At 36.6% G+C, this 16743-nt stretch overlaps 1 protein-coding gene and 1 long non-coding RNA gene across 2 annotated transcripts in view; one reads left to right on the forward strand and one right to left on the reverse strand.

Annotated features, from left to right (window-relative positions):
- The first annotated feature begins 36 nt into the window (after nucleotides 1-36).
- The window catches only part of LOC141558060 (uncharacterized), a 36514-nt gene continuing 19807 nt past the window's right edge, over nucleotides 37-16743 (forward strand). Inside the window, exon 1 of the long non-coding RNA XR_012486946.1 lies at nucleotides 37-217. This is a non-coding gene — a long non-coding RNA (uncharacterized LOC141558060). The remainder of the gene's footprint in view (nucleotides 218-16743) is intronic.
- The window catches only part of PAQR5 (progestin and adipoQ receptor family member 5), an 83819-nt gene continuing 78991 nt past the window's right edge, over nucleotides 11916-16743 (reverse strand). The window contains exon 8 of the mRNA XM_074294696.1: nucleotides 11916-16013. Within this exon, the coding sequence (XP_074150797.1) occupies nucleotides 15772-16013 (242 nt within the window). The 3' untranslated portion in view covers nucleotides 11916-15771. The remainder of the gene's footprint in view (nucleotides 16014-16743) is intronic.

Consider the following 16743-nt stretch of genomic DNA (forward strand, 5'->3'; position numbering starts at 1 on the left):
CGGGGCTTGGAGCGACGCCTCGAGGCCGGAAATAAGGTTCGTTTCCATAGAAACTCACAGCTGGGGGAAAACTTTCCTAGTAAGGAAAACAGCGAACCCAGTACTCACGCCCTGAAGTCCTAAAACCCCCAGCCACTTACTCCGGGTGGGTCACCTGGTCTACCTATTTTATTGAGCTGTGTGAAGCTGTACTGAGACGTTCCACAACTCACCTCAGGTATCTCTCCCACATCCATCCGCCCTCTGAGCCAATCACTGGCCAAATGGCAAACATTAAAGCCTCCTAAATTCGAGGCGCGGGCTCAGCGCGGGGGAAGGCCCAGAAAAGCAGGACGGGAGCTCCGGGCGGACGGGGGCGATGTGCAAACGTCGCACTGACATAGCGCAGACGGCGCACACTGGGGAGCCTGGATGGAGGCCCCGGCATTAAAGGCGCTTGGGGAAAGCGGGAGGTTAGCTGGGACATGAAGGAAGCCAGAAGCTGAGGCGCTCTGTCCTTCCATCCGGAAGCGCATCCTAGCCGTGGGGGACAGTGAGAGAAAACGCCCACGGCCCGAAGATGGAGGACCGGGCTGGAGACGGCGTCGGACCAGGCCGTAGAGGCGCAAGGGAAGTGTAAGGTGTGAGAAGGCCGGGCTAGGGAGCGAGAACTCGGAACAGGAGGGGATTTGTATCTGGTCCGGAGCCACTGGCGCCCGGAGAGACGCGCGTGTTAGGGAAGTCACTTTGACCGCTGCGCGGAGGACGAGCGGCCTCCCGCAGGCTAACGCAGGCGGGAGGAGACGTCTGCACCGAGGAGTCGGAAGGTGCTAGTGCGGACCGTGATGGGGAAGTGAAGAAGGGGGCGGGGTTGGGGGCCGAGGTGGCGCGTCCCGTTTCGGACGAGGGAGGTTTAAGCTGCCCTAGTTCAGTGAGAGATGCCGGGTGAGCCGTGGGAGATGAGAATAAGTGGTCCCGGAGGTGGGAGCTCGATAAGTACCTCTGATATAGTCAGTATAGAGACGGTAATTAAATCCGTGGGAGCTGATGAGATCGCCCAGGAAGGCGTGTGGAGCACCACCGTGGGTGAGAACTGCGTGACTGAATGTGGAAGTCACGAAAATGTGGCGACGGTTTCTGGATGCGATGACCAAAACTTAACTCTAAACTAACACGGAACAATCCGAGTTACTTCTGGTAGCTCTCGCCGGGCTTGCTCCACTGCCACAACCCACATAAACGCTGCACTGCTCATGCGCGGATGCCGGCAGAACCACCTCTCAGATTCAAGTTCTTCTCAGGGCAAAGGGGGCGAGGGGGAAAAAGTTGGACAAGCCCTGGTTTAGAGGGAGGAAAAAAGAGGCCCAGGAGAGAGCCGGAGGCCCACTGAAGAAGAACCGCGCAGAGACCCGGATAAAGATCTAGTACTGGAGATTGAAAAGGAGATGAGACTGGAGAGGCAGGAGAGGGTGGGGCCGCCAGAACCCAGAGGAGAGAATGGCTGACAATATCACCGACTGAGAAGTTTAAAACTGATTGAGAAAGAGCCCTTCTATCTGGCAGTGAAGAAATCATGGGTAACGTTAGGGAGACAGTCTCACTTGGGTGATAAGGTTAGAAACCTGTCTACAAAGATTAAGGAAACTGGTCAATAAGCACTAAATATTAAGTGTCTACTGTGTACGATGCTAGTCCTAGGGACAGACAATCCCAGCTCTCATGAAGCTAATAATTTATTGGGGAGGATTACACATAAAAAGGGGAAGGAGAGGCAGCAAGGTGGAGCAGTAGATAGAGCACTGATGCTGGTCTGGGGAATCTGGGTGGGAATCTGGACCCAGACACTTAATTCCTGACACTGGGACCCTGGCAGGTCACTTAATGTAAAGGGCTGAGCACTTAAGGCTAATTACCAATTGGACAATTCTCTATTTACATGCTTACCCTGCTCTACTCTGTGCGGCTTGATCTGTGGGTGTGGACAGAGAAGGGGAAGGGAGATCAGAGGGTGGGGTAGATTCCTAGATCTAATCCCCTGACTTGGACCCCTAAAGACTTTTGCTTATCCTGACTCCGACTGATTCTGAGGTATTCAGGGTACTAATGAGGTCACTACAACATAATCCCAATTACCTCAGAAAAAAAAGGGGGGAAATAGAGTGCCTTGGTACTCCCTTCAAATAGAGACTCTGAGAAGAGCTCTCTAATTTTACCCTCCAAATCTCTCTGCTCAGTGTGGGGCCCCAGGGGCAGGGGCCGGAGGAGATGGCGGCTCCAGAATTGATGTGATCTTTCAGGATAATGAATTTCTGGAAACCAAGTCCAGGGAAGCAGACTAGTACAGTCAGTCAGGAAATGATAAAATGGATGCCCGGGGACCCTTCAATGAAAAGTCAAAGGAATGCTTAAGCAAAGATTTTTTGAAGATAAGGAAGACTAGAGCATGTTTGATGCTAGGAGGGAAGCAGCCAGTAGAAAGAGATTGAAGATAATAAAAAGGTTAATCTGCTGGAGAAGATGCGATGGAATGGAATTACTCCACGCAGAAGGGGGCTAGTCTTGGCAGGGATAAAGGCCATCTTTTCATCTGAAATGTGAAAGTGATTGAAGACTTTTTAGTGATATGAGATGGAGAGGAGCAAGTAGCTCACTGCTAATGGCTTCAACTTTTTCAGTAAAATAGATAAGATTGTCAGCCAAGAGAGTGAAAGCCATGGAAGGTTTGAGAAGGTATGAAAAGTTTTGGAAGAGTCATCCTTTGTGGTGAGAGGGATAGTAATTAGTTAAGATGCTTTTATATCTTCTAAACGTTGAAGCAGGGAGGGCAAGTTGGGATGGTATAACCTAAATTTATTGTAGTTCCAGCTTTCTGATTTACTATCCTTGTGACTTTGGGCAAGTTCCTTAATCTCTATAGGGCTCAGTTTCCTAATCTATAAAATGAAGAGATTATAAAAATGAGCATGCTGAGATTAAGAAGCCCTGATATAGAGGGAAAGAAGAGGGCCAGGACAGAGCCTGGAAACCACCCATGAGTAGCAGGAAGGACCTAAATAAAGATCCAATAAAGGAGACAGAAGAAAATGTCAGACAATGCTGCCCCAAAAACCCAGGGAGAAGAGGGTGTCAAGGAGAAAAGAACTGAGGGGTGTTTTATAGAAAGCAGATTGTTTCACATGAAAGTACTTAATGTCTGAGTGAGGACCAGGCACATTTTCTACTTTCTATTACATTTTCAAATGATATAATCTCCAAGCGTCAGTTAACTCAATATGTAATAGAGGTAGTATTGCCTCTAGTTCCTCTTGCTTATGACTGTTATAAGGAAGGCAATGAGGGGCTACAGCAGGTAGAATACTGGCCTTCAAAGCAGAAAAGCCTGACATTTAATAGACATTTGATAACTGGAATCTTGAGCAAGTGACATAACTCCTCTTAGCTTCAATTTTCTCAGCTATTAAATGGGAATAATAGTAGCTACTTCCCAAGGTTGTGAGATTCAAATGATGGAATAACTATATAAATGCTAGCAAATATTATGTGCAATATGATGCAAATGGGAAGAATACTAGATTGAGAATCAGAGTCTGGGTTCAGAAACAAGTTCTGTATGCTTCTACCTGTATATATACCCTTAAACATTCTCTCTGCAGCTCCTTACATCCTCTGAGATCCTTTCTAGCTCCAACTCTATGATCTGTCTCAATTCAGTAAGCATTATCAATCACCTATGTACAAGGAACTGGGAAGTTCTTGGTGGTCCAGATTTGTAATTTCTTTGGTGTAGGAAATCTCCTTGTGAAAACTTCCTCCACTGATGTAGATATCTAGCTATATTACTTAAGAGAGTATCCTAAGTTGCCTAAGAGGTTAACTGGTAAGTATCAGACACAGTATGTGAATGTAGCTCTCCTTAACACCAGAGGAAAGCCATTATTTTATGCTGATAATATATGGAACAAAAACTGACAGTTTCTGTCCTCAAAGAGGGTATATTTCACCAGAAGGAAGCGAATATATAGAGTTTTGAAGGCATAGTAGAGATCTAAAGTTCTAAGAAAATTTGAGGAAGGACACATATAAACTGTATAAATGAAAGTCATCTTCATTCCTACCATCTTTTATGTTGGGGCTATTTTGTCCTACTAGAGCAGAAGCTCTAGTTTTTAATATAAAGTTTTTAAATGTGTGTATGTGTGTAGTATTGTAAAATAAATTGTATTGAAATAGATTTTTTTTAAGTTTACAAATCCCAGGTTAAGAATCTCTATGTAAACTGGTAGTATATAGGAAGGAACAGTTTCTTCTTCGCCACTTAGTTGTCCATAGCAACATTTAAGTTCTTTAATGCTGAGCTTGGAACTGAGTATTCAAATTAGACAAGATATGCTTTGGGATATTGACAATCTTAAGGAGGAGAGAAAGATCAAAATATAAGTATACAGATACATCATTATAGTACAGAGAAGGTAAAAGAGCATCAGATTGGGAAATCAGGTTCTAGTTCTGCCTTAGCTTTTATATATATATACTTATAAACTTTGAACAAATTATTAAATCTCTGGGACCAAAGTTTCTTCAACCCCCTATGGATGAATATTGCTCAAAACTTCTCCTGGCCTTCTCTCTCTACTCTTTCTTCTTGATCTCATTTATTCCCATTATTTTAATTCCTAAGGGTTCAATAGTAATAGTATAATGAAACTGAAGGAGCACTGAATCAAGAGCCCTACAACCTGAGTTCAATCCTACCCTGTACTTAATGGTGATTTTGGCTATATTCAGAAGTGGACTTCAGTCTATGTGGAAAATGAGGAGGTTGAACTACATGATTTCTAAAGTGTCTTCTAGATTTAGAGCTCTAAACTCTATCTGCGTACTTTTTCACTTCTATTCAATCTGCAAACATTAAGTGATTACTAACTACATGCTAGACATTAGGAATACTAATACAAAAATGAGATAGTCTCTTCCAAATAGAATGTCAGTTCTTATTAAAGACAGTTTATTCAAGGATGTCACCCAGTGATAAGTATTAGGACTAAAAACTGGGAGATCAAGACAGTTTTTGAGGGAGGTAAAGAGGTAGTACATGAACTAAATTTCTTTTCTTTTCTTTTTTTTTTTTTTTTTAAATTAAAGCGCTTAATTTTTAAACCATATGCATGGGTAATTTTTCAACAATGACCCTTGTAAAACTTTGTGTTCCAAATTTTCTTCGCTTCCCATTATCCCTTCCCCTAGATGGCAAGTAATCCAATATATTTTAAACATGGTAAAAATATATATTAAATCCAATATTTGTATACATATTTATGTAATTGTCTTGCTGCACAAGAAAAATCAGATCAAAAAGGAAAAAAAGATGAGAAAACAAAATGCAAGCAAACAACAAAAAGAGTGAAAATGCTGTGTTGTGATCCACACTCAGCTCCCACTATCCTCTCTATGGGTATAGATGGCTCTCTTTATCACAAGATCATTGGAACTATCCTCAATCATCTCATTGTTAAAAAGAGCCACATCCATTAGAATTATCATAAAATCTTGTTTGTACAATGATCTCCTAGTTCTGCTTATTTCACTTAGCATCAGTTCATGTAAGTTTGAGCTGAATTTCAAAGAGAGGTGAAAAAAGAAAGAAAAGCATCTAGGCAGCAGAGATAGCCAGTACATAAATGTCATATATCACAAAGGGAATAACAAGGAGTCCAGTCTGGCTGGAACATAAAGTACATGGGGGAAATAATGTGTAATCCTACTGGAAAAATAGGCGGGGGCAGATTGTTAAGGGCTTTTAAATGTCATCATTGGAGTTCACATTTTAATCTAAGACATTGGGCTGCCTGGGAAACTTTTAGAGCCGAGAATGACACCCAGGCCTGGGAGAGTATCCTGAAGGAAGGGTGGGTCAACAGAGTTAAAAGACTGCAGAAAAGTCAAGAAAGATAAGGACTGAGAAAAGGTTATTGAAGTTAGCCGAAAAGAGCAGTTGCCATACTGAAAGAAGCTGAGACAGTTTTTTTATTTGTTTTTTCCTCTAGTGTCTTCTGTATATTCTCCTCTAGTCTTTCTCCTAAATTCTAGGCCTACATGTCTACTTGGACGTCCCATTAGTATCTCAAATACTATATTTCCAAAATAGGCATCATCTTTCCCTCTAAATTCAAACATCCTCCAATCTCCCTGTTTCTTTTGAGGGCATCAAGATTTACAATTTCAGGGTAATTTTTGATTCTTTCCTTTCCCTTCCTCCAACTTCCAGTGAGTTGAAAAGTCTACTTCTGGAACACCTCTAATATCTGACCCTCATTGTCCAACCACAATATTCATGTTCTCACTGGGCTAATTTCAGTAGCTTTGTAATTGATCTGCTTTTAGCCTCTCCTTTTTTCAATTCATCCTTCACATAGCAGGTATCAGATTGACAAAAGTTACTTCCTAGCTCCCTAAAAAATGTTTCCAGACTCAAAAGTACCTAATTCTGAAAGAACTGAATGTGAAGCACGTTTTTTTTTTCCTTTTTGTCTTTTTAGGTCTTAATTTAAACATCAAAAGAAAAAAAAATTAAGAACAGCAGAACACAAAAAGAGGATTCTACATAAAAGCATGGATCCCTCTATTTCATATAGCTTCTTGTATGTGTGTGTGTGTGTATATATATATAACAATTCTACATGTAACTTTAAACTATCCTACTTGTCCATGATTTCTTCTGAACTTCTGTTCTATTTAATTTTTTAAGTGTTTCATTTGGGAATTACTATTTTTTATTGTCTACCAACTGTCTATAACATCTCTCCCCTTTGAAAAACAGAAAGGAAAAGCATAGCAAAACAAAATAAATTCAGTACCTTGTCCAAAAATATGTCTTTTTGCACCCCTGTTCTGAAAAGGAAAAAGTTTCTTCATAGATCCTTTGGACATGTGATTGATCATTGTTTTGATCAGACTTAAGTCTTTCAAAGTTTTGTTTTGTTTGTTTTTTACAATATTGTTACTACTATATAAACTGGTGGTCTGATATTTCTCACAGGGTTCTCTGATATCTCTTTCACAATTTCTTAAAGCACAATATTTCATTACATTATCAGTTTGTTTGGCCATTCCCCAATTGTCTATCTTAAAAAACATTTTAAAACACTAATATTGTAGTTCTTTGCTTTCCTTCATTTCAGGATCAAGAATTTTGTTTTGCTTACGACTGTTCACAGCTTGGTGTTATTTCCCCTGTTAAACTTCACTCCCCATCCCCAGCCCTATAGTCTATACTAAATGGTTTGTATGTATACAATATGTATTCCACCCTCTTTTGTTCATTTCAGATAAGTGTGTCCATGCCTCCCACCTCTTCTTCCATGTTTGCATATTCTTTTCATGTTCCCCAGGTATGTCATTTCATGCCCTTCTTCGTCCTTCCACATTAGTAATATCTCCTTTTTTTTTTTTTTTAAACCATCTCTTTCCTTCTTCAAACTTTCAGAATAGAGGCATTTCATATTCTATCCTAATCACTCTACACATCTTTACTTCCACTTTTCTCCCTCATATCCTCTAAAAAGATTAAGATTATAGAGGAACATTTGTTTCTTTTTTTCCATTTTAGTATCATCATTCAGCTCCTGGTTGCTCAAATAAATTGACCTTTCCAGATTTCTCTGAACTGTTAGTACTTGAAATTCTTAATCAGCTCACTCAACTCTGGACTTTTTCATCAAAAATACTTGAAATTTTTCTGTTTTGTTGCAGGTTCTTTTTTTTTTTTTTTTTCTTTGTAAGATTATATACTCAGATTTTACAGAGTAATTTATTTTTGCTTGTAAACCTAGGTTGTTGGCTTTTTGGAACACTGTATTCCAAAGTCTCTCCTATGTGTAGTAAAAACTGCAAGGTCTTATGTGATCCTAACAGTAATTCCTCATTACTTGAATTGTTTATTTGTGGAACCTTGTATTTTTTTTTTCTTTTCTCCTGGGAGCTTTTGGATCTTAACTGTGATTTTAACTGAGACTTATTTTTGGGATTTCTTTCAGGAGATGATTAGAAGGTTTTATTTTTATTTTGGCCTCAGTTATAACAGAACTGGATAATTTTCATTTATAATTTTTTAAAGCATAGTATCCAAAATTGAATAAATAAGTATAGGCAATGAGGAAACAAAATGATTACTTTTTATACATAATATGGTTTACCTAGAAAAAACTAGAGAGTCAACTAAAAAGTAATCAAAACAATTAACAATTTCATCAGTTTCAGGATACAAAATAAAACCGCTACAAATCATTACCAACAAAATCCTGAAGGAAGAGACAGAGAAATTCTATTTAAAATAACACACACTATAAAATACTTGAGAGTCTGCCTGCCAAGATGACATGGAACAACTATATAAAAATACAATTTTAAGAAATGACCAGCAGGATGAATACAGAGAGGCTTGGAAAGACTTACATGAATTGATACTGAATGAAATGAGCAGAACCAGGAGATCATTATATACTTTAACAACAATACTGTATGAGGATATATACTGATGGAAGTGGATATCTTCAACAAAGAGAAGATCTAATTCAGTTCCAGTTGATCAATGATGGACAAAATCAGCTACACACCCAGAGAAGGAACACTGGGAAATGAGTGTAAATTGTTTGCATTTTTGTTTTTCTTCCCAGATTATTTTTACCTTCTGAATCCAATTCTTCCTGTGCAACAAGAGAACTGTTCGATTCTACACACATGTATCTAGGTTTTACTATAACATATTTATTTTACTATAACATATTTATTTGCCTGCCATCTAGGGGAGAGAGTGGAGGGAAGGAAGAGAAAAGTCTGAACAGAAGTGCATGCAAGGATAATGTTGTAAAAAATTACTCATGTGTATGTACTGTCAATAAAAAGTTATAATAAAAAAAAAGGAAAAAAGTACAATTTTAAAAGATTATTCACACAAATATAGACAGATCAGAGAAATATTGATTATTCATGAGTAGACTAAGTATAATGAAAATGACAATATTATCTAAATTTATAAAGTGTCATAATTATTAAACTACCAAAGAAATATTTTATAAAACTAGAAAAAATAATAAAATTCATCTGTAAGAAAAAAAGTCAAGAAAATAAAGGGAATCAATGGGAAAAAATGGCAAAAAGTATCACATATCAACTATATTGTAAAGCTGTAATTATCAGAACAGTTAGGTACCAGGTAAGAAATAGAGAGGTTAATTGGTGAAACAGATTAGTATACAATATACAGAAGAAAATGAACATGGTAACATTGTGTCTGATAAACCCAAAGATCCCAATTATTAGAGATAAGAATTTACTATTTGACAAAAACTTTTGGAAAAACAAGAAAGTAGTCTAGCAAAAAACAGGCATAGAGTAACATTTCATACTATATACACCAAGATAAGCTCAAAATTAGTGCATAATTTAGAAATAAAGGGTGCTAGCATAAGGAAATTAGCATACCTGGGAAGAAATTTCCTGTGAGATCTATGAATAGGGGGGAAAGGTTCATGACCAAAGAAGAAATAGGCTGTTCAAAGGAGATAAAATAATTTTTTTAATCTCTAAAATTTAAGTTTTGCCCAAATAAAAGTAATGCAACCATAATTAGAAGTAAAGCAAGCAGTTGGGGAAAATATTTGCAGCAAGTTTCTCTGTCAAAGATCTCTTGTCTAAAGTACATAGGGAATTGAGTTAAAGGTACAATAGTAGAAGCCATTTCCCAGTTGTTAAATGGTTAAAGGATATGAATAGGCAGTGCTCTAAATCACTCATAGAAATATGCAAATTAAAACATCTCTGAAGTACCACACTTCATGCCCATTATTTTGGTTAAGATGAAAAAAAAAGGAAAAAATACAATTAGTGAAATTCTGAAGCAGTCTAATCATTCTGGAAAGCAATTGAGAATTGTACCTGGAGCAGCTAGGTGGTGCAGTGGATAGAGCACCAGCCTTGAATTCAGGAGGACCCGAGTTTAATTCTGGTCTCAGACACTTAATACTTCCTAGCTGTGTGACCCTGGGTAAGTCACTTAACCCCAGCTTCAGAAAAAAAAAAAAAAAAAAGAATTGTACCTAAAAGGCTAATAAACTGTGCATATACTTTGACCCAACAGTACCACTATTAAGTTTATACCTCAAAGAGATCAAACAGGACAAATATATATACATTTAGTAACACTTTTTGTGGTGGGCAAAGAATTGAAAACTGAACTTCTACCCATTGGGGAATGGCTGAACAAGTTATGTATGTGATGAATACTATTGAACTATAACAAATGATTACAGGAATGGTTTCAAAACCTTTATGAACTGATGCAAAATGAAGTGGTACCAGGAGAACAATCCACACAATATCATAAAGATAATTATCTTAGCAACCCTGATCAAAACAGTGATCTACCATTATTCCAAAGGACTCATTCTGTCCACCTCCAGAGAGAATACTGATGGACTCAGAGTGCATTTTTTTCTTGTTTTTCAGTGGGAAAGGAAGGATATATATCTAATGTATAATTTTGTTATGCATGACTACCTATATTTTGTAATAGGTTTTACTTTTCATGCTTGTTAAGTGAGATCGGGGAGAAAAGGAGAGATTTCAGAAGTAAAAAAAATTATCTCTGTACTTAAAAAAAAGTATAGTATTTTATTTAATTATTTATTTTAATGTGCTTTTCATTAAGTCCAATAATTTTTAAAGTATCTCCTCTAGACCTATTTTCCAGGTCAGTAGGTATTATCAAATATCTTAATTTTTAAAAATATTTTTGATTTTGTTCTAATATTAACATCTCAAGGAGTCACTGAATTCTTTTTGGTTTGTTCTAGTTTCCATTTTTTGGATAAAGTTTATCTTCTAAGCTATTTAATATCCTTTTGATTTTTTGCTCCAGAGATTTTATTTCAATTTTTTTTAATGTTTTCCTTCATTTTTTCTAGGTATTTATGAAATCCGCCCAGGGGTCACACAGCTAGGAAGTATTAAGTGTCTGAGACCAGATTTGAACTCAGGTCTTCCTGAATTCAAGGCTGGTGCTCTATCCACTGCACCACCTAGCTGCCCCGATTATTTGTATTCTAGTAGTAATCTTCAATTCCCGGGATTAAGAACTCCTGATATTTGAGGTCCTCAGCACTGGATCTTTAGGGCCCTATCTGGCATCTCATAACAGGATGTTAGGGGCCTCTGAGTCTGGGCCTGAGATGCTTTGGTCTCTGGTTGCAGTGACTCCTGATGCCTAAGCTTTCCATCCTGGGCCTTTCTATGACCACTCTGAGGCTAGATATAAGGGGAGACCTCTGCTCTGGACACACAGCCTCCTTAGCCCATCTCTAGGGACCCTAGCAAATGCTGATCTATTTACATTAAGTTTATGCTAAAGTAGCTGGTAGGAACCCCTTATTGCTCAGGTTTTTCCTGTTGACTTCTTGTGCTATTTTGGGTTGGAAGAATTACAGTAGTTTCTCATTTTATTTCCTGACCATTATTTGGTGTGAAGTGAACATAAGTGTTTTAAGGGAGTAGATATGCCTAAACAAGGTTTGCAAAAAGGGGAAGGATGTTTGATATAGAAAAGATCGATGACCATTCCAAATTGGAACAGTGGCATATGTATCTAAACTGAAATAATAGACACACACACAAAAAAGTTATTTGTCAGAAAGCACTTACTAAGTAGTTGAATAAAGCTTATCCAAATTCATGCCAGATTGACACAGTAAGGCTGTATTGGCATTTTTTTTCTCTCTAGGAAGAACTTTGCTATGACCTTTCTAAAAGGAAAACCACACCAAGGTTTGACTGTTAACAATTTTCTTAAATAAATGCACTAAATGACATTAATCCATACAGTAACCTATTTTAAGTACATGTATGATATTATTAAAAATGACCAAAATCATGGAGAAAATGAATTTGTTATAATAAATAAATTTTATTTTACATGTTAAGAATAAGCAGATATAATGAGCACAATTTGAAAAAAAAAAAATTCCTCCTTTCTAAGGAGGCTCAATTGATTTTATCTTTTCATTAAAAATCTATCTTTGGTAAGAAACTTCAACATTCAACTAATTCATACTTATGGTTCTTTCATCAGTAGACCAAATATTATTCATACAATTTTTGTAGTCACATAGTCTTTTTAGGTTCTCCAAATTCTATCAGTAACCATCAATTCATTTATTCAGAAAAGAGATGTACATAGCTACTGGAAATATTTACAGTCCTTTTTCAGATACAGATTTAAAGTGATCTGTATGATTTGACCATAAGTTGACTTCTTCCAAATGCATTTTACCTTAATTGGAATGTTAGAAAAATTATATATATATATATATATATATATATATATATATATATATATATATATATGTTATCTCCTCTACTTCTCTTCAAAAAGGTGGGGGGGGGAATTAAAAATAAGAGGGGGAGAGAATCACTGTGACAGCTAGCTGGCCCCCAAATCAGCAAGTCTACATTCAGGTCCTTTTTCTCACATCTATTGAATTTATGACCCCACACAAGTCATTTAATCTTTCAAAACTCTGCTTGTAAGCAATTATAATAAATTGAAGAGAACAAATGGTCCCTTACTTGTAGAAAGTCCCCTCATCTATAAATACTCTATATTAATGAATTCACAGGTCTAGTCCTTTTCCCTAGAGAAAAGTAATTGATATTTCTGGAATGTAAGTAATTCTTAATTCACTTTAGAAGAAATTTTCTAAAATTATAAGTTATCTTATATCTTTGATCATAAACTTTATGGAAAAGTTTATATATTATACCTCTACCAAGATATAATATACCCAAGCCTAGAAAGTTTTGAAAAATTTGATAGTTTATTCTGTCCATTTTAACAAGGTCACATGCAAGATGAAATATAAATCCCATACATCTATAACATAAAACCTAATAATTATCTTCATTAATCATTTCTGATCCAATTCTTAAGCAAATTATCACTACTATGTAACCATATTTAATAATAACACTTCAGTCATCATCATGATGTCTTTTGCTTAAATAGAAAAAAAGCATTTCAAACTTGCAACATTGAACATTTTCATTACAGATTTAAAATTACAGTAATAGTGAGTTGAGCTAACAAAGGTCTAATATCTCTAATGTACAAATATTCCAATATCACATTCTTCAATACAGTCTATAATAAAGTACCAAAAGCTTATCAACCCATATGATTTTATTTTGCTAGTCTACCCTATCCTTAGGAAGTAAGCTGTTAATATGCTGAAATTACATTTTTTTGACTATGCATCTATAATTATTACCTGAATGAATGGACACAAGATTATTCTGGGATCTTGACTAGTTTCATTTCAAAAGCAGTATTTAGGATGTTTATGAGTGAGAAAAAGTTATATAGTAAATTGATCTGAAATAAGAGTTTATAAGTGGGTCTGTTTGTAAATTATCTCACCATTTCTACACTTTCTGCAAATACGAGGTAATCCTAAAGGAAAACAATTATATTGGAACAGATAGTGAATACCAGCACTTTTAATCCTATTTAGAAGTGGAAACCATCTGAAGCAAGGGAAAATCCTTAAAAACTGAAATGTTGACTAAACTGAAGTTAAGATGTTCCCTATGGGTAGGGCAGATCCTTCATATATTGTATAGCATATCTTACATATCTTACATCCTCTTTCTTTGGCTTTTAGCATTCTTGGCACACTAACATTAATCCAGCAGTATATTTAAAAGTGAGGCAATATTAAACATAGGAAGAAGAACCTCTTTTTATCAGAAATAATCTTCTTCCCCCTCTACAGTTTTCACATCAAATCTCTTTATCCTTTACTAATTTCTCCTCTTCTTTTGATGACTGCACCTTTGGAGAAAACAAAAGACAAAACTTGCATCTCATTCCCTTGGGCAGACACTTAGAAATGAGGCAATTCTGAGTCATCCAGAATCTTGTTGATTAAATAACTTTAAGTTTCCTCAAATTCCTTGAGCCTCAGTTTTCTTATCTTTCAGATGGGGAGGATACTCAACTAATCCCCAGCATATTAACTTTGAAAGGTTAAAAGCTCTTTATAAATGTGAAAAGGTAATAGTCTTAATGTCTCCATGACAGCACCTCAGTGGGGTTCTGAATCTTAGTTCCTGGACTCAACCTAAAATTTGCTGTTGAGCTGCCAGGAAAGAGATAGGCTATATAAGGCATTGAGGCTCTTCTCTCTCCTAGGGTCTGCATCCAAATTCAAGCTTTTCCCTCTAGGTAAGGAAGTACAGACATGCTTGAATATGTTGCCTCTTGGAGAATTTTGCACTATTTTTTAGCTGAAGAGAGAGGAGGAGGAGAAGAAGGGAGGAAGAGGGAGGAGGAGAAGAAAGGAAGAAAAAGGAAAAAGAATAGAGTAGGAGAAAGGGAAGAAAAAACAAGAAAAAGGAAAGGAGGATGGGAAGGAGAGGAGGAAGAAGGGAGGAAGAAAACAAGAAAAAGAAGGAGGGAGAGAAGGAGGACGGGAAGGAGAGAAGAGAGGAGAGATCTGACAGTAAAACAAAGACTTTATCCAATCTGTAAAATAAATTAATCAGACTCGGAACAATTCAGACTTTGTGATTTGGGATTCAACCACCAAGTTTGCAATATCAAGCACTTTATTTAGGGCTCAATTTCCTCCTCTATAAAATGAAAAGTTCAGACTAAATAATTTTTCTAAGTCACTCCCAACTCTGACTTTTTATTATTCTAAAGAATATATGTGTAGGGGCAGCTAGGTGGTACACTGGATAGAGCACCAACCCTGAAGTCAGGAGGACCTGAGTTCAAATGTGACCTTAAGACACTTAGCACTTCCTAGCTGTGTGACCCTGGCCAAGTCACTGAACCCCAATTGTCTCAGGGGGAAAAAAAAAAAAATATATATATATATATATATATATACATATACATATATATGTATATATGTGTGTGTGTATTTGATGCAGTGGAAAAACCCAACAATCACAGTTTTAATATTTGGTCACCAAAAGTTCATTAAATACTTCATGTCCATTACATCTTGTATTCCTGCATCCCATTGGCATTAGGGAAACATTACATAGTCTACAATAGGTAATTAGTATAGGATTCTAAGAATGTATTTCTAAAACCCAGGTCTTACCAAATCCATAATGATTTAGATAGTTCCTGCCACTTTGAAGACTAAATGGAATTGTAGATAAAGAGAAAACACACTTCCATCCATTTCCCTAGCAGAAAGAAGAAAGGAAGTTGACCAGTGGAGAAGGGAATGGAGTCTTCCATTGTTCTGCAGGTTTCATTCCTACCTCAATCCCTATAGTTACTTGGTACTCTTCTTTTTTTTCTTTCTTTTAGAAGAAGTAGAAACATAGAAGTCAAAGGAATTGTTGGCAGATGATATAATGTGAATCTTACTATAGAATAATTCTTCAAAAATTATAGTGTAAAGGCAGATTAGTGATATGCTTAATCTTTAACATGTAATTCAAGTTGAAAAATTGATCAAAATGAATTTAAACTTCATAAAATATTATTTATCTGGTCTCATAGAAGTCTTATTCTAACTTCTCTCCATCTTTTAACAAATTATATACAAAATCAGTGCAAATTAAGATTTCCCCCACTTAAATATCTCCCACCACACCACCTTACTCACGAATCCAATATGAATACCATAGCATTTTATCAGAAGTACTGTGCCACTTTTCAGTGGTAACATAGTTAAAACATAATCGCATTATCCTACACATTTGAAAAGCTCATAGGCTGGATCATGTTTCTTTTTTTGATAATTCTGGCTCTGGAGTCTGATACAGAGCAACTGAAAAGTAAATGATATTAAGGAGACTGAAGATGATGCACAGACATATTGCCCCAGCTGTTTGAGAGAAAGAGGGAAGTATTGAAGTAGCTAGAAGCCAGTCTTTTCTCAACGTCATGTCCAGAAATATGGCTTCCATCTGTAAGTGAGTTGCTAAGATGACACACACATGAAAAAGCTGGTGACTGTGACCTACAATAAAGAAAGCAACAAAATTTCAGCAAGCAACATTTTTCTAAAAGATCTTTAACATCCCCATCAGACATTAAACACCCATTTTCTAGATGGGGAATTTGGGGTCTCAGAACTTGGCCATAAATTACCAACTGACAGCCAAAACCTTGTAATCTGGAGCCAGTACTTTAGGTGTACAAAACTTTTTTGCTCCATTGTCAACCATATTTTCCATTGGAATTTCATCCAGGGTCTTGGCCAGTCATTTCAACATAATTTAAATGTTCTGAATTGTAAGTCATTTCCATCTGATTAACTGCTGAATTATAGCTTAACTTACTTTGTTATTCCTAATAAACACTCCAGAAATAAAAGGAACAGAGGAAATTAAAGAGGTGCAATTTTCAAGATACAGATATAACACAGATCATTAATTACACTTTCAAAGGACAGCTAGAAACATAGCTTTAGAGGAGGAAAAGGTATTAGAATATCAGGAGCAAAGAGGAAAAAGTTGTGGGAATGGGTATATTGTGTCATCTTTAAAAAGAACAAGTAAACCAAACCAACCCTTCTATCTACCCAGTTAATAATTTTATTTCCTTTATTTCCTATTCAGCAGAAACAGTAATAAATAGAGCAGTGATGAAATGAAGAGTTATAATTACTAACTTGGAAATCTAAACCTTACCATTCAATGCAGAGAACTCTAGTTTCTAGATTAGGAACTTCACATTTAGTACTTCTA

This window comes from Sminthopsis crassicaudata, chromosome 2 (genome assembly GCF_048593235.1).
Source record: "Sminthopsis crassicaudata isolate SCR6 chromosome 2, ASM4859323v1, whole genome shotgun sequence".
Classification (NCBI taxonomy): Eukaryota; Metazoa; Chordata; class Mammalia; order Dasyuromorphia; family Dasyuridae; genus Sminthopsis; species Sminthopsis crassicaudata.